We start from the raw sequence: 18,536 nt of genomic DNA, 5'->3' as shown, positions 1-18,536 counted from the left end.
TAACTTAAAATAAAATCCTGTAAACGGCAGATAAATATCCTTCATAAAACAACAGTAATCTGGGACATCTAACATGGCTACCTCTGGTTTTAATCAAATATAAACATTGTTTTGTGAGTGGGCAGTACATGTGATTCAGCCATGTTAAGTGTACCAAAAACAGCATAATTTAGATTATATGTTTTCAGAATATTACAGTGAAAAGTGTGTGATGGGGACTTAGCCCACCTAATGTAGTTTCACAGGATAACCCAGATACAGTACAGATACAGTGAGCAACATGGTTTGCCATTAAATAGTCCATGAGTATAAAGCTCTCTGCTTTCAGTTGCCAGTTGTAGTCTTCATTTAACCAGTCAGGATTTTATTTAATGTCTCATCCGAAAGACAAAGGCAGCTCCTTCGTAGACGTAAGTTAACAGGTGATACCCTGTATTGCTACACCTCTGTGTAGCAATACACCTCTGTTTCAGCATTGAGTCAGTGCAGATGTTCGTGATGATGCCTGGGCAAACATACAGTACTATTTTCACTGGCTGTGTTTACCTCTATGGGCAACCAGAATGACTCATGTCGTGTCAGGTTAGTTCACAAGACCGGCCCATCTTGTACACCTGGTTCATTAAGACAAACACTAACAAGCATTCGGAGCTAATGTTTGGGCCAAGGTCTGATCATGTGCAGGTCAGAACTGAGGAGACGATTGGTCCGTGTTAATAAAGTAGGTGGTGAGTTCCCCTTTGCCCTTGACGTTGACGACTCCTCTGAGAGTGACGCTGTACCCCACGCTCTCGACCATCTGGGACGTCTCCTCCGTCACCTGGGAGCAGAATGAACAGAGAGAATGTGTGAGGTTTTTCTGTCATGAGTTATCCATCCATTAATACACCCGTTTCATGACATGTACAGGGTATATGCAAGGGGGGGGGGTTAGGGACGGTGGTGTAGCACAGAAATTTGCGAGACCTGCTGTCTGCGGATAAACAATAGATGTCTAGCTTCCTTAACTGAGACAGGAGGTAGGATGTTCCACCATATAAGCCACCTCTACCCTTCTTATGACTCTGACCTGTATCTTGTCCAACACTCCTGTGCTGTCCATCCTGCTGGCCACGTTAACAGAGTTCCCCCAGATATCATACTGAGGTTTATGAGCTCCAATCACTCCTGCAATCACTGGACCGTGGTTTATTCCTGCAAGTAAACGACAGAGAAGGATAATCAAATGTTCATAAAGATACATTTCTCTCTCTCTTTTTAATTTACATTCTTGCATGCGCCATAAAATATGAGATATTTGATACTGAAAATACTTGTGTGATTTCTTTGCCACTTGCCATTTGTCTTTCTTTTATCTCAAATTTGAAAATAGATTTGTTTGTACAATTCAAACACTGACATTGTGCGCAGGAATCTGCAGCATGTACAAATTATATAACTGTTTGAACAAGAAAATACTGAGTCAGTATTGAATGGATCCAGTGTATGAAATATTATGAGTTTATTATTATTATTTTGTTAAACACCATCAGTCAATCAAAGTAGTTTAAAATTGGGAGATTGAGATTTGGGCACAAAGAAACAAGGCTTTTTGTATTATTCACCATCCTATCAGTGTTAATCTAGAACAGACTCACCGATCCTGAGTTTGAAGCTGTTAAAAGAGTGTGTGTTGATGAGCTCCAGTTTGCCCATCAGAGCGATGGCAAACTCCACCATGGAGCGCACATGACTGTAGGACATCTCAACTTTCTGTAGGGGGAGCCAGACATCATGTTAGTGTAGGGCAGGGTGTCCTAACTAGAGTAATGGACAAGCATTTGCTTTTAAAATATCTTGTAAATTCCTTTTAAAAATGGATGACAACACTTTGCTTTATGAGAGACTACATTCCAAGGACTATCTTGCAAAATTAGGATAAAAATTAGTAAAGAAATTTGTAGATGGAGTGAACAAATGTAAACTAAGCAAACCTTTCTTTCATCCCCTGCAGGCGAGAGTGTCAGCCCCGCAGCAGCCATGTACGTACTGCCGATAGTCTTAATCTTCTCCACTGAACAGAATTTGGGCTTAGAGAGAAGCTGCATGAGAGAGTCACAACAAGGAGGAAGAGAAAGGAAGGAGTTAGAGACACAGAAAGTTAGAGACACACAAAATATTCCAACCTGGTGATGCTGACACCGACAATATATAATAGTATCTTCTTCCTCGTACCTCATCAAAGTCTGATATGATCTCATTGAGGAAGCGCAAACACTCCAGACCGTCCCTGTTGGCGCTGCTCTCACTGTAAAACTCTTTGAACTGAGGCACTGAGGCGAACATCACACACACACAGTCATATGACTGACTGTAGAGGTCCTGAAACACAGTAAAAATAAAGGACTTAATTCCAAGATAATATGCATGCTGCTAATTCTGCAGCCAGAAGTGAACAGAGTCAAACCTGTTCAGCTACTTTTTGTACACAAATGTCCTAAAAATGTGTCATTTGTTTCTATACGGTGGATATCTACTTTTGGATTAAATCCTTTCAAATAGGTTTAATGGTAATGATAGAAAATGATATGTGAAAGCAGACTGGCAGGCTAACCAGGGCATAAAATTGACAGAAAAAAAGGATGTGGATGGGTAATAAATATCTATTTGTTTTCTTTACCTGGTTGCGAATAGTTTTGCCCATGAAGAAAGAGGCGACATGGAGCGGCAGCACGTTCTGAAGGAGGAGCTTGTTGACGTTCTCCATGGTCTCCATCTCCTCTCTCTCCGTCTGGAAACAACGCTCCAACAGGAAATCTACACGGCAACCCAGCTCGTCCTGAGAGAGAGACAGTACAAATATGTATGAACACATCTTAGTTAATTTGTTTCAATGTGAGAAAAAAATACTATTTGCACACGTGCAACAAGACAGCATGAACACACTCACTCCCCCACACATAATGAGACAACACACACACACACACACACACACTCCCCTTTCCTTCTTTAAATGACAGAACAGACATACTGTATAAACATTTGTAAAGACACACATACCTGTCTGGCCAGTATGAGGCATACAATGTAAAAGATGACCAGCCAAACCCCGGACATGATCTGAGGGTCCTTCAGCACTCCTGGCCTGTAGAAAAACACATGCACATTCACATATTTAAAGCCGTCACTCTTTTTCCTTCCATTACATAATCCCTCAGACAAGAGTGTCTTGTATCTCACAGTCAATGGGGCCTGTACCCCCCGGCAGGCATCTTGCTATAGAAAGCTCTTGAATAAATTATGCTGATCTGAAACTCCAGATAAGCAGTCACAATCTGGACTCTGAGTGGCAGACAAAAGGCAAGAAATTTAACACCTTGGCTGAGCAAGACAGTGTAATGACTACAGATAGCGGTGTATGAATGTGGACGAGTGGAAAGTGAACTTTAGCAGGATTACTGAGTCTTTGTGGACAGCTAGCAAGCTTGAACACTTATACATATTCACACCTGCACACTTTCATGCATCTTATTTGTAACAGTTTGTCTATTAACACAATATGACACGGAGAGAATATTTCATACTGTACTTAAACAACTTAACAAGAGTAGTAACAAGCTGTTAAGTCATACTAACTTTAAACTTTGCTTTTTTTTAACTGATCGATTTGCTTTTATGTTGATGTTTTGTTGCTCTTGTGTTTGTCACTGTCCTGCCTGTTTGATATTTATGTCTTTATTGTGAAGTACTTGTAACTTTTGTCTTTGCATACTGGCCACATCACATGGTCATCACAATTTCTAAGAATCCAAGTTGATGCCTTAAAATTGCCTGCCACGTTTGAAAGACTGTGCAAAACCCAAAGATATTCAGTGTAAATACATTAAATAAAACGTTTGAAAGTTTTCTGTAGTTTGACTCACTGATTAATTGACTAATCATTTCACCACTAGAAAGCTGCTCATTGCTGTTTAGAAGGCAATCAAGTTTTTCTTTGTGTCAATATCCAAAAAAAATCCAAAAACCCTTTATTTAGGCAACAAAAGCAAATCAACATCACCAAAAATCAAAGCTACATTGCTGCTGCTCCATTTAAAATAATGTTAAGGCACATAAAGCTACCTTGAACCCCTGGTGTTTAAATGTAATTTCACTTGCAGGGTCACTCACTTAGTGTCGTTGTAAAGCAGGTCGACGAGGCAGTAGGACCTCGGGGCGTAAACATGGAGGAAGAGGGCCAGGTAAACCACCACAGCCAGGGTGAGCAGTAGTGTCTTCACAGACAAGCATGTCCTGACGAACACAATCACTCCCAGCATGGCCAGCAGGCAGCAGTACAGGTAGTACTGGATGTTTGAAGAATGAGGTGGGTGGGAGGAGAAAAAATGTGGGATATGACAGTAAGTTAGGTGTGATGTTCAAGGCTTGTCCTGAAGTTCTCAAGAGCTAATAAAGAATCAATAATGAACTTCTCTTGGGGGTTTTAAACCACCTTATTGAAGATAGAGAAAACTTTAGGATACATTTCTCCTTTATAAATGAAGAAAGGATTAGATTAATGGCAGAAGAGGCTCAAATATTCTGCTAATGGCCACCTACAGTCATTCAAAACAATATGGGGACGCTATTTATTTGTTGAGAAGAGTTGCATTGGAAAAGGCAAAATTAAATTCAAGTGTTGGTTGGGTTTATCAGCAAAGTTATACTTACCCTTAGGAATTATAAGTCATATGACAAAGAAGAAACATGCATAAATAACATGGTGAAATGTTTATTTGGAGGTACTTACAGGCACAGTGTAGAGTTTGAGACCCTCCAGTTCTGTCCTGTTGGTAATTGACGTGCAGTTGTTTCCTGGGAGGAAGAACTGAAAGAACAGCAACATGGTGAAAAACAAAACAAAAGACAAAAAGAAAAAGCACAACAGAAAATAATTTATTGATGGAACAACAAATATATCTATAATGACAGGAAATAGAAAAAGAAAGCCAAAAATTGTGACAAAATAACTGGGAGGCTGAAGAGGAACTCACAAAGTTGAGGATGGCCATAAGCAGGGTGATGAGCACGCAGACAGTGACCACAAACAGTCGCAGCGCCGCCCTGGTGGAGACGCCACGCGACAGCCCTGATATCCACTGAACACTCAACGGCATCTTGGAACGCCACTTCTGAAAACAAACATACATTCAAACATTTAACACAGAAACGCTGAGGGTCATTGCAATCACACAAAGTGGACAGGAAGATAATACATGAAACAATCTAAAAACGTACATGTGCCTGAACATACTAAGCCATCTCCAAACAAGTAAGTTGTTGTATGTAATGACATCTTTTGTTTACATAAGCAGAGGAATGTATTTCTTTCACCTCATCTACACTGAACCTTATATACTGTTGATCACTTGTTGGTATGAAACTCTGTACTTCATACCAATACAATACCAATACTGCTAAGTGTTATTACAAACATACCGCCAAGTGTTCATTTACCTCCAAGTATCCAGTGAAAGCGATGGACAGAAAGAGCACCATCACAGGGAAGGTGGCACCGTAGGACACAGCCATCTCAAAGTTACTGGGAGGAGAAAACAAATAATTTACGCTGTTTATCTCTCATTTAAGACTGAGCAAATAAAGATGCATGTATGTGAGCTGGTGAGCAAGAGAGAGCAAGCCTGAAATAACCAATTAATTAGTGAGAGAGGATGTTATTGCAGTACACTGGGGTTTCCCAGGTAAAATAAGGAAAAGCTAAATTTGACTTTGATTTAATTCAGAACATAACAAGTTTGAACTTGTGAAACTAAAGTGGGGTTGCATGTGTGAGTGCGACTGAAGAGCTACTCACTTCTTAGAGACAAGCATCTGGACGGCGAAAACAGTAATGAAGATCAAAGCTATGCAGCTCATTGACTGGTGTAAACCCTCTACCTCTGAAAGGCGGAACTGGAACACAAACACACAGATGTATTAGTAAAAATATTTGATTTGCAAAAACACACAGGCACAGACATACTGTACATCATGCTTGTTTCTGCTCTTTCATGCATGACCCTATTTACTTCCCTTAAGTTAGACCAGAGAATGAAGCTACCTGTTTCTCCAGGCTCAGGTCATTGAACAGCAGAGTCAAACAGTTGAGCTTCCTTGCTCTCCTCCTTAATGAAAAATGAAAATACAAATAAAGTGAGGGATGGACAAGAAGAAATCAATGGAAATATCTATTTTACAAATATCATTATGGTCTAATATTTCACAACACACATTCAATGTTAACTAGCCTCGGTTTAATTGTTGCTTAAAAGGCCGATCATCTTTTAAGGAGAGACATATTTGAGAAATCCGATCAATCATTAAGTTGGTATTATTATTTCTTTGTCACGTCTTGTCTTTTATGTTATGTTTATGCATATGTCTCATGGCTTTGTACCAACTAACACAGAAGCAGCAGAGTAAAAAAAAAAACTATTTACGACTTGATGAAATCTTACCCGGCAGTATCAATCGGGTCCAGTGATCCCCGAACACCATTATCCACAACCAAACTGGGACAAAACAAGAACACATTAGAAACAGCTTTAACCAAATATACTGCACAATATACAACATACAATATACTGTATGCCTGATTCAACTAGTGGGTTTTAGGAAAGTCTTTCCTCCAGAACCTCATTCTCATTCATTCTTATTCTACTAAAGTTAATAATGTTGGTTTATTTTACATATTTTTCTCATGTGCTTTTAATATATCCGTGAACTTACCAGGAGGGGTTGTTCTGGCATGGTGGTCTTTCCTGAGGCGAACACAAACACACAAATTGTCAACAAGGAAACAATATGATTTGTATAATTTCTGTATTTAAGTATTTTTACTCAGCTCAATATGTAGGCGAAACTAAGCAGCAAGGGGGGCAGCAGCGTAAATACATACTGCCGACAGCTGTAACTGGTTCATGACAGCATTGGTGGGGATGATTGGCTTCTTGGAGGGCGTGGCATCAGGGTTACTTAGGTCTGCGAAGGGGTGGATGGTCCGCCAGTGCCGCATGTACTGAGACATCCGGACCGACGCCCGCTGCCTGGTCTCTCCTGACGCAAGAGTGTTTGCCTGAAATTAAGATGGAGATTACTTTATTTTACTTTATTTTTTTCGCCCAGGAATTTGTTTTCCTGAACATCCCTTCCTGAAGCTGAGAGTACCATCACAGCAATGTAGAGATCAGTGCCTGCGTCCCCTTATACACATATAGTCTATGTCAGGAACTCGCATACCTAGATTACCTAACCTGAAACTTAATGTGTCACATACAAACATGTGTACACCTACCGATTTATGTCTCCTGGAAATGCTGTCCGGCTTATGGGGATCAAGCACCAGGTAGGTTTTTCTTCCTTTCAGAAGAGGATCCCGACTCCCCCCGTCCGCATCCTCCACTTGATACGCTCCATTCAAGTGCTGCAGTGTCTCCTCTGTGATGTGGACTCGCCTATTAATAAAAAATAGGTATCTATCATTACCCACCTTGTTGCCTTATCAGCCTCATCTCTATCATCTACACCAACTCAGAATTTCCACCAACTATGAACAGATTTTAAGATTTTCTCACCCAGGAAGACCTCCAGACTCCATGTGGTTGGCTAACGTAACATCATGTGACCAAACGTCGTACTGCCACTTCTGCAAGCCAATCACACCACAGAGGACGTTGCCAGTGTGAACACCCACCCGCATGCTGACCTCAACCCCCGTTGCCTCTCGTAGTTTACTACAGGGAGACAAAAGTATTAGTAAAATCACAATAACAGTGTGTTGCAAAAATATTCTTTCTTCTGACACTCTTTGTTGGGCTATCAAGTTATTTGAAAATAACTTTTATTCTATATTTTCAGGCTGCGTTGTACTCATAGCATAGCAAAACAAACAATATGTTAATGTATGAATGTAAAACAAGTTAAAATCTCTCTTTTCATTTTGGAACGACTGTTCAAAGTTATTGTAATCATCTTCATCACATTGTATTTCACATATATTTAAATAAATCCGATTTAAACACTGAGCACCAACATTAAATGCAACAAAAAGCCAAGAAAACCAAATATTTCTGCATTTGATCTACACGGTGCAAACACAACAAGATCTCACTGAAAATGTGCAGTTTGAGAATATTAAGGTCAATTTATATATTATGGTGCTTCCACACTCTGTAATAGTGTGCTTTGAGCTATAATATGTTATGTGATTTCAGTTGTAGAGGGATGAGTAGTGAAACAAGTACCATGAGTACATTAACATCAGATACAAATAGAGATCACTGAATAACTTTTATTCCTGAGGCTGGAAAAACAGAAATCAGGTGGGATCAAATAACGTTGGGAAAAAGAACTTTAGATACATTCAGATAAACTGACCTGATGGCAGTGCACATGTCCAGCCCCATCTGAACACAGTTTCTGGCGTGGGACGGAATGGGGTCAGGAAGACCAGATACACAATAGTAGCAGTCACCGAGGATCTTAATGCGAAGACACCCATTCCTCTACAGATAGTGAGAGAGAGTCATAAACAGATTAGTTAGTTCATAATCAACACAAAACTGTCCTTTGTGAAGAAATTAAAGTTTTATTTTGGGCTGGTTGGGCTGGTATTTTCACCTTGGCGATGTCATCAAATCTGCCAAAAAGCTTGTTAAGCACAGCAACCAGCTCTTCTGGTGTGCAAGTACTCGCCAGCTTTGTGAAGCCCACAATGTCTGCATACAGGATGCTACACAAACCCACAAAGATAGACACAAATATTAGGCATGTATTCGTTTCATATCGATTTTAGTGACTCAGCGCGACAGAATAAATACAGTAAATATAACAAAAATATACATATTTCTCTGATTTATCAGCAGCACAATTACAGTTTAGAGTTCGACAGTCTGCCAAAGCATTATAAGAGATGTAGTTCCAAAACTTAGAACACAGATAAACTTTATAAAGAATTATTTCTTTCTTTACACACTCAAGTACACAACTTTATGCCACTATTAGTGTAGTTTAGTTGTGTATTTATGTGATAAAATCATCATTAGTAAGTATTATTAAAGCTGGTCAAAAGTAGGTCCATGTTTCTTTGCTTTTTAAACTTGCAAAAAACCTACTTATACCACTTCAGGCCTTAAATATGAATGCAAATTTAATCTCCAAGTCACTATTATTAAAAGCAACTAGGTGTGTTGTAAGAAGCACATGGGTATGAGATGCAAGAAACTCAAGTAAGTTATGGTTCAGCTGTTACGTTCTGGAAAGCTAACATACTCAACATCACCTTAACAATGTAACAGTATGATCATCACCTGACGTCTTTGTGCTGCCGTATATAGAGGCTGTGAAAGTTGTGGAAGTTGGATTCATTCTCCTCATCACTCTTGGGCTTGGAAAACCTCTTTATCACCTCCGTCTTCAGCTCCATGGCGATGTACCGTGGCAACACCGACAGGAGGAGCTGCTCCTGTTGCCAAGGACACAGAGAGGACGGGGGTAAAAATGTGTGCGGAGAAGGTGGGTAATGAGTTTTGAAACCCTGTACACTGGATCATTGGATTTCTGTTTTACAGAGGTGGCAATCTGTTCACAATGGCCGTAAAAGAAATAGGCGGCCATCAAAAGCCTCTTTGAAGCGATGCCATGTTTACTAAGTGGATCACGTTTCATCTATTTGTTTACTTGCTGTCAATAGCGTCCATTTGGGCTTGCCTATTCTATTGCTGCTGGGCTTCAGACAAGTGAATGATTAATCTATTGACCTAATAGCCAGAAAAGCATACAGTAACCAAACCCAGACTGTCCAGGTAAAGAGCCTTTTAATGAGAGCGATTACACATAACGATTTTAAATACAGAGTAACTGAAACAAGCTGCACTGAAGAGTTTTTATATGTGAAGTGACCTGGACTGCAATAAACTAAGACAAGCAGAGCAAATAAGGGCTGAGTCAAATGAATTTGTGCTAAACTGAGCGGTCATCTTCTCTTTAGCTGAAGTAAAGGAAATAATTCAGAATTTCAATTAAAGCTATACTGTCTAATAAGTTGAAGCCAGTGTTTTAACCTGCTGATATTTTCTTATTTCCTTCTGGGAGCGTATGGCGCTGAAGTCTTCTCTCTTCTGATTGGATATCCTTAGATCTTGCTCCGTCATCCACAGATGGAAAATCCCGATGCAGTTCACACACACAAACAGCACCGCATTCGCGACCAGCTGAGAAGGAAGTCAGAAGAGAGGAAAGGAGATTATTGATACTTTATTAATTGTCCTCTTGTATTGCCAGCACAACAAGTGCAAAGTAGCTGAACCACTATAATGTGTCAATCAATCAGTGACCGAGAGATACAAAACTGATATTTATTAATATGGACATTATTACTTTGAAATTGTGTTCATTATTGTGTGTACCGTTCTTTACTGTAAGACAAACAACTGTCCTGCGAGAGCAGGTTTAGGACTTGTCCAACAAAGAGTGATGCAGATCATTTGCATTTTTTCCAGTGTAACAGTAAACCCGGCAAGTCACAAACCACAAAAATACTATTGTGGCACATGCAAAAGGTGCACGTGTCTTTAGATGGGCAGATCATTTGCAAAGTTTTGCCCTAATTTACATTCGAAGCTGTATTATGTGCAGCTCTTTGTCTTTCACCAACCTACTACACTGCGCACTAGCATGGACAAAGTTAAGATTCTAAATTATGGGAAATCTATCTAATATATTGCGTTAATTAGTGAGCTTCAGAGGTTCTCATAAGCAGATTTGTTTGTACTGTTTGTTAAGCAGAGCTAGGCTAGCTGTTTCATCCCCTTTCCAGTCTTTATGCCAAGCTAAGCTATCCCACTCATGACTCTAGATTTATATTAAGCTTACAGACGTGACGACGACAAAGTGAATAAGCAAATTTCACAAAATGTCAAACTATTCTCTCAAATCTGTTCGAACACAGTAAATCTTTACCTGCACAACCAGGTCTGGTGTCTCTGGGTTTGTGACAGGGACGTAGACGCTGATGATGATGATGTGCGAAACGCTGGTCCCTATCCCAACCATGAGGGCCCAGGCCAGAGAGAGAGGCAGCACTGTGTACACACTCAGAGAGAGGAAGAGGAAAAACGCTACCTGATAAAGTAAGAGAGAGAGTGCAGGATAAGAAGAAGAAAGAAACATGTGAAGAAAGGGGCAGAGACGTCAACAACAGTGAAAAAATAAAACCCATCATTTCTTTCTCTTTTGCTTCCTTCTCACCTGTTCCCACGTAGTGACAGGTCCTCCAGTGAAGATGAAGACTATGGCAGTGATGTACAGCGTCCCCCAGACGAAGAGGGCCAGGGCTCCTCCACAGCGCCTCACCGTGGCCAGCCAGGGCAGGCATACGAGCAGGATGGCACTCAGACAGAGAACCACACACAGCACCGACAGAGCACCTACGTGGACATTGATGTTCTGTGCAGACATTGAAAATTGCAAATTAGTTAATTAAAGACAGTTTAACAAAGCAACATCTTAAAGTTAAACCTGCAAAAGGTCAATTTAAAGGCAACCACTGCATAGATGCTGCGTGGTAATCAGTGTTAAAAAGCTTTTCACCTAAAAGAAATTTCATTACCAGACACAGAGGAATGATGTTAATATTCATTTGCAAAGACATACCTTGCATTGTCCTATTTTGACTCAGCTGTTTACTATATCCAAAAAGCACCTGTCTGCTCTACAACAAGGACCAAAATTAAAATGCCTTTATTCATCATACATGAAAGCCACGCTGAGCTTTAAACAGCTGGTGCAATGTTTTTAATCAGCTCCTGCCATGTGAAGTAAAGGTATTTTCATTTTTGCAATGGGACAACATGATGTGCGTTTCTTTTTTCTTTTTTTAACACTGTTGTTGCTGATGTCTACATGCATAGCAGTGTGTTCAACAGGTTAGTTTGGGTCACACATACTTTCCACTGATCCATGAAATCCATAAAATGAATGCGCTGAATAATTACATAAATTCAAACACAGTGAATATTTGCACAAAATACTGTTCATATAGTTTTCTTAACTTACATATGGGCGGGACTATTGTTTTCAGAATTGATTAATCTCTGATCTTAGAGCTGAGGTTCTCCAGTGTGAGCACATATCAAAGTAATCTTTTTAGTTTTGGTCAGATAAAACAAGACATTTGAAGACGTAATCTTGGGCTTCTGGATGTTGTGATGGGCATGAATTGATAATGAAAACAATCATTAGTTGCAGCCTTAATCTCTCCTTTTTTTTAAATTAACGGATTATTCATTTAATCTTTAAACTGTCACAAATTCAGAGCCCAAGGTGACATCTTCAAATTACTTCGACCAACAGTCCAAACCCCCAAATATTGGATTTACTATAATAAATGAGAAAAGCAGCAAATCCTCACATTTGAGAAGCTGGAACCAATGAATGTTTTGGGACCTTTACTTGATATATAACTTAACAATTAATTAATTATTTGTCAACCAGACACGTGGCAGGTTGTTAAGTAAATGTAAAGTTTAAAAGTTTTTGTGTGTACATACGTAGCATACCACCTAATACACACACACACACACACACACACACACACACACACACACACACACACACACACACACACACACTGTCTCTCCATGTCTCACCCTTCCTGTGGTGGGAATGAGGACGATGAGAGCCACACAGAAGGCCAAAGACAGCACTAGTCCTGACAGCATGGCCGGAGTCTCCTCCACACACTGCAGAAAAGCCCTGTGGAACGCCTGATAGCAGCAACACATCCCCTCTTTCACACTCCGCCTGGAATGGGTGCTTCGCCCGTCCTCGTCTCTGTCCTCCTCGTCCCACCTGACATCGATGCTGTCCCTTGTTTGGTAGGATGAGACGTCAGGGAATGCGGGCGAACTGCCACTGAATGAGTTTTCTGCTTGTGGTATAACAATCAAGTCTTTGGTTTTTGAACTGTCTCTCTCATCGTCTGGACTATTTTTGGTGTTTTTGTTAGAATGAGAAGAGTCTAAACTGGGTTCAGAGAAATTGACAGGAGAGATTGAGCTCGTCTTTTCAAAGGAGCTACTATTGAGCTCAGATAACGAACTGTAGCCGTTCGTTTGCGATGAGGTACTGTTGTCAGTTTGTAGCCTATCAGAGGATGACTTGACGGAGACATCGTGATCATCCGTAGCCTGCGGGGTCACATCTGTTACCTTCAACAAAGAATTGGCCTTGAGAGGTTCAGGGGCATGCACTGTTTTTGCCACACCCACCTCTACAGAAACCTGGGATTCACCGAGTCCTGATTGCAAAATGTTAACGTCACTGCTTTGTGTAGATGGTTTTATGCCGTCTGTTGTTCGGCTGAAGTCGTCAAGCTCCAGGATATTGCCCTTCCCATCAGTGGAGACCACCATAATGGCTGGCACTTTAGTCACCTCTGATGCTTCTTCTTCAGGCCTCCCCTTTTCCTGAAAACTTTGTGACTCGTCAGGCATTGTGACCTGTGTGAGTGTGAGGGATCTCACGTCTTTCGACTTCACTTTGCTTTTTCTGGCTGTCTGTCTCTCTGTCCACTTGTCTATGTGATAAACACACACTAGAATAGTGTTTACTTCTTTATCTTTTTCCTTGTCATGTGTTGTTTATGTCTGTGCAGCAGAGGGAACTTCCACCTATGTCTGTGAGTCAGATTAAATTAATAAGAAATCTGGAAATTTGGAGACTGTTCCAGCGAATCCAGCTCCCCTGTTTTGAATACTCTCCTACGGCTATCCTCTTAAGATATCATCAGAATAGATTATGATGATGACAATGGTGACACACGTTCTGAGGTTACATAGATCAGTTAAGGTCCCAAAGATCGCTGATAAGGAATTTTAAACCATAGCATAATCTCCTTTGAAGAGTGCTGATCCATCCTTGATGGAAGAAGAGTCTCTCTGCCAAGAAAAGATGAACAATTAACACAATTATCATAGAGCAAAGAATAAACAAAGCCAAACATGTATTTTTCACTGTGAAACAGTTTTTCAGCTGAGAGACTGTGCTTGTGTCTGTGCCACAAGCAATAATCAGAGCAAGGAAGTCATACCTGTGCATAGTTTTAATGCCATTTTAATGACAGACTTATTCTAGTCATTTCCCCATTATGCAAAAAACTTGTTAGTCTAGCTACAGGCTCTTCCCCCAGTGACACACACGTACACGCTATTCAGGTGCGTAAAGGAATGACATGTCAGCGACGCACCCAGTGTACATTAAAAACATTTTTTCCAGTCACCACCTACACTCAGTGGTTTACTCTGATTCGCTTTCCTCTTTTACTTCTTCTTCCCTGTCATCTGACAAAAACACAACTGTCTGACTGTACCCTATCAGTGTGCACAATATCATGACTACCTTCCTCATACCCAGTCTGCTCCAATGTCACCATTCACTCCAGGATTAAAAAACTCTCTTTAATCTGTCTCTTCTGCTACAGGTACACATCTGATTTAATAGCAAAGTCATGGAGGGATTAAACAGTAATTCATCTGATTCATCCGTTCACCTTGATTGACCTGCCCAGTGTAGCAGATCAACTTATGCTGTGCCCTTTTACATAAAATGACAACCTTTCTTTTGTACACTTTTAAAAAGGTACTGTGTGTCTTTTTCAGGCCAACACACTTCTGTGACACTATGTGGTAATGACAGTACATTTATTGTTCTTACTTGTGTGAACTACTGTTCCACTGGTGTCCTTTTTCCCTGTCTGCTGGTTTCACTCCTCTTATCCGTTCTGCTTGTCTATAATGCTCTTTGCAAAAAGAAGAGGGGTTTTCCAAAAACTAACACAGACCTCTGTAGTTCAAAATCAAACCAGGAACATAGGCTTTCTATTTTGTTTTTATTGAATATTACTTGAATGGTCCTCTTTTTTCAGTGTTTCCAAATTAAGATCAAGGTGGACCAAGTAAAATTGACTTTTCAATCACTTGATACTGCAAAAACAAAATACAGAAAACTACAGACATAGGCTAAAATCTCCTATCCAACCTTAACCGGCTGAAACTTAACCAACTTTTTTTCAACATGTTCTCAAACAATCCATAGCTTTTTCAATGGAAATAAGTGAAAAATGGCCATCACAACTTCCCAGAGCCTGAGAAGAAGTCCTCCAATAGCTTTTTTTGTTGTTTGAAAGTTATCATGCAAGACAACATTGATAAGTTTGAAAGGTAAACAAAATATGTTCTCACCAATGGGGGAAAGTGAATGACCGTGTTAACAAACCTATCTTTTAAATCTTACTTAATCTTAAATTGTATCTGTAGCAGGTGTAACGTTAACGTTAAGCCATGATGAAAATCACTTTATTTAACTAAACAATACAGCTTAAAGTCATTTTTTGTCCAGTTAAGGTATCGTTTATTGCTAACTATGTTAGCAATCCTATAAGGTTAGCTACCAAACAGTTAACGTTAGCTTACGTTAACAGTTATCTTATGATATCAATATAAACGGTTCAGAAACTTATTTAACGTTAACATTATTAAAATAGTTCAAGGGTTAAATTAACGGTGTGACACTGGCTTTGGACGTAACATAACAGCTGAAGCACGAAAAGTAAAGGAAGCTAATGCTTGTAAAGATAATTATATTCTTACCTCATTGTTTATTAACGTCTCTCTCTCTCTCAACTTACACGGACGATAAGGTTAATTTCCCGCAGCGTCTTTACAGCTCAACTTCCTCCGTCATCCTTTTACTGTTGACAAAGAGCACTCACAGAGACTTTCAACCTTTTAAAAGCGGGTAAAAAGTCGAAATTGTCCCTCTCAAATGATATTTTCTTTCCAGAGACAGACGTTGGAAAAGCCTGCGTCTGCTTCTGCTCACGAGCGAGTGTGTGAAGTTCGAGCTCGAGGCAGGTGAGCGCGGGGGCGTGCGCACGCGAGCACGAGCGCTCTGGTCCAGCTATGCAAATAGGATGATGAGGTAAACAGAGAGGCAGGGGGATGGAGAGGAAGGAAAGGTCAAAGGTCAGACTGCAGGTGTGTTAAACGACAGGGCTAGATGCTGTCAGCCTTTACTGGCACTACGGTTTAATAAAAAGACGTGTTGTTAAAGCCTGTATAAATCAGTTGCCACTTTATTAGGTGCACCTAGCTAGAGCTAATGCAACAGCCCTGCAATAAATCATCCCTTAATGAAAATTATAATGTTCAGTTTTTATTTTATTTGTTACTGATTCAACTTGAGACTGGAAATCTGTATCTACTGTATCTACTTCACCTGTTCATATACTACCTCACTATGTATTCTTAAATGTTTAAGTGCAATGCATATATATAGTCATACACTTCAGTGCAACACATACATACATACATATACATTGTTATTGTATATATTTTTTTACCTCATTGTTCACTTAAATACTGTAAATGTGTATATTTTTATTTTCTATTTCTTATTTTCATATTTTGTACATACTTTTAGTTCTAAATTATGTTACTTTCTACTCTTGAATGGGAGCACCGGTACTGTACAATTTCCCCCCGGGGATCAATAAAGTATTTCTGATTCTGATTCTGATTTATGATCATTTTGGAGGCTGTAGTTTGTGGTGCTGGTTTATGAATTGTATCATGTTAAGTAGAGAGGTGTTTCTTTTCTTTATTAATTGAATATCAATGTGGAACAGTACAAGTAAACATGTTCTTACATTTCTCCTGTTAAGCTGACACACGACCCAGACATGCATACAACTTAAACCTGTACACACAGACACATATTAAGCCACAAATGACAATGACCAAAAAGGTTGTATATGAAAGTTACAAATAAATACGTAGAAAAAAAGAAATTGTATTAGTAAAATGCTTATAGTTAGGAGCAGACACAGGTTTCTCACAAAAGGATACAAAAGGGCCAAAACATATAAAATAGTGAGATGGCCATGTTTGCATTTGTCACAGACAGGATCATAGCTAGTTTTCTTTTGAAATATGAACACGATGTAGTACTTTCATAGAGGGGTGTTTCTAATAGTGTCTACCCCATTTATAACTATGGGTGGACTAAATTAAACACCTTTCATCATAGTGCAGTACAGTTAAACGGCTTCCAAATTGATGACGAAAGCATTAAATTGCTTTAGTTTTAGCAAATGAACCTAATGCACTGGCAACTGCATACACATACAATGAATAAATATCAATATATAACACATGAGATGAAAACAACAACTCACTGGTATCACTTAAAGTGAGAAGTCGTAAGTTGTATTACAGCATTTGACAATAGAGAAACAAAACAATTTACAATAGGGAAAACATGTCTTGCTTTATGACAAATATATAATAATATATTCTCTTGTTAGTTCTGCCACATGAGCAGTTTCACCAGAGAGAGTTTGAATAAGCTCATATTTTGCACATTCTATAATCAAAACAAAGGGGCATAACTGTAAAAGAGCATGTACTCTAGGCTTCACCAACCTACCCTGTATAAATAGTTTCAGAAATTGAAGACACTGTCTTTATTTCCCTCTCCTCTGTGGGCCCCTTTGCCTTATTTGTTTTTTCAAATCAAACATGTTTATTGGCGTCGTAATATTTCCCTATATTGCCAAACAAGCAATCTTGGAACCCACTGGCTATCGTCTGACAACGCTGCAGATATCTGTTTGTAGAGATTACCAAACAAGCAACTTTACAACATCAGCAAACACACACACACGCTCATACTGTTGTGACGATGGTGCAACTGCAGGTTTTAGTGCCAGATGAAAGCCGTATATGGTGAACCTTGAATGCATTGTGACGGTATTGACAAGTCAATGGTGTATTTGAGCTAGATTTATGCTAAGATAGCTGTGATTTGTCTAGACAGTTTGCAAATGTATTAATCTGGTGTTACAAAGACAGAACAGACCTAAAGCCACCACTCACTGTATCTCACTTTAATTTTAACTCCTGCAGAGATGACTCAGACGTCACTGGGCGTGCAGAATATTATGTGCCGGGCAAGTCCATTCAGCAGATTCTCTCTGTCTTGCACAGGATGTTCCCAAAATAGATGTGCTGTCTATTTTCACTATTGTTTGCAACTCACCTAACCGGTTTAATATCTATTCTCGGAAAGAGGCCACTTTATCCTCCTCTGTGAAGTCCAAAAAAGAAACATCGTCGTCCTACATTAAGGCTTAACCTCTATTTCTATTTTCCTGTGTAAACACAAACATATGTACTGTGTAATGATTTTTTCAAATGCTCTGGACAAACAAAACAAAACAAAAAGTCACAATAGCAAGAGGAAGCGGAAGAAGGCGAAGCAGACAGAAAAGCATGCTGGAAGAAAATGAAACAAACATTTGTTTTGCTTTGCTACATTTTGCTTCTGTATCTGTATCTCCCTTTTCTTTCTCAGCCACTTTGTAGAAAACATCTCCAGACTACCTGTACTGTCATCTTATTCGAGTTGTTCACCAAGTGTTTCTGATGGCAAGGAATACAAGAGGCTCTCTGACTTAGTAT

General features: G+C 39.6%; 1 protein-coding gene across 1 annotated transcript; it reads right to left on the bottom strand.

Moving 5' to 3' along the window:
* Positions 1 to 685: 685 nt before the first annotated feature.
* On the bottom strand, positions 686 to 13,529 carry LOC139305641 (adenylate cyclase type 4-like). Its single transcript, XM_070929558.1, has 26 exons — positions 12,666 to 13,529; positions 11,266 to 11,463; positions 10,978 to 11,139; positions 10,080 to 10,229; positions 9,327 to 9,481; positions 8,638 to 8,749; positions 8,395 to 8,522; positions 7,593 to 7,751; positions 7,313 to 7,472; positions 6,917 to 7,093; positions 6,748 to 6,779; positions 6,477 to 6,530; positions 6,080 to 6,143; positions 5,834 to 5,931; positions 5,476 to 5,560; positions 5,013 to 5,150; positions 4,769 to 4,846; positions 4,150 to 4,325; positions 4,102 to 4,110; positions 3,040 to 3,124; positions 2,660 to 2,818; positions 2,215 to 2,361; positions 1,974 to 2,081; positions 1,638 to 1,752; positions 1,070 to 1,194; positions 686 to 820 (listed from the first exon to the last, which is right to left on the bottom strand). Exons 1-26 carry the CDS (start codon positions 13,509 to 13,511, stop codon positions 686 to 688), a joined length of 3,855 nt encoding a protein of 1,284 aa, XP_070785659.1. The 5' UTR covers positions 13,512 to 13,529.
* Positions 13,530 to 18,536: the final 5,007 nt, after the last annotated feature.

The sequence above is a fragment of the Enoplosus armatus genome, chromosome 23, assembly GCF_043641665.1.
Source record: "Enoplosus armatus isolate fEnoArm2 chromosome 23, fEnoArm2.hap1, whole genome shotgun sequence".
NCBI classification, from domain to species: domain Eukaryota; kingdom Metazoa; phylum Chordata; class Actinopteri; order Centrarchiformes; family Enoplosidae; genus Enoplosus; species Enoplosus armatus.
Note: the sequence above shows the minus strand (reverse complement) of the source record. Positions and strands in the feature narration are given on the sequence as shown.

Excerpts from the sequence above, each read along its gene's own strand:
- LOC139305641 (XM_070929558.1), bottom strand. The coding sequence starts at position 13,511 with ATGCCTGACGAGTCACAAAGTTTTCAGGAAAAGGGGAGGCCTGAAGAA. Across the intron at positions 11,464-12,665 it reads TCATTCCCACCACAGGAAGG|AACATCAATGTCCACGTAGG; the intron begins GTGAGACATGGA and ends ATGTCTGCACAG. Across the intron at positions 6,531-6,747 it reads TGCCAGAACAACCCCTCCTG|TTTGGTTGTGGATAATGGTG; the intron begins GTAAGTTCACGG and ends GTTTTGTCCCAG.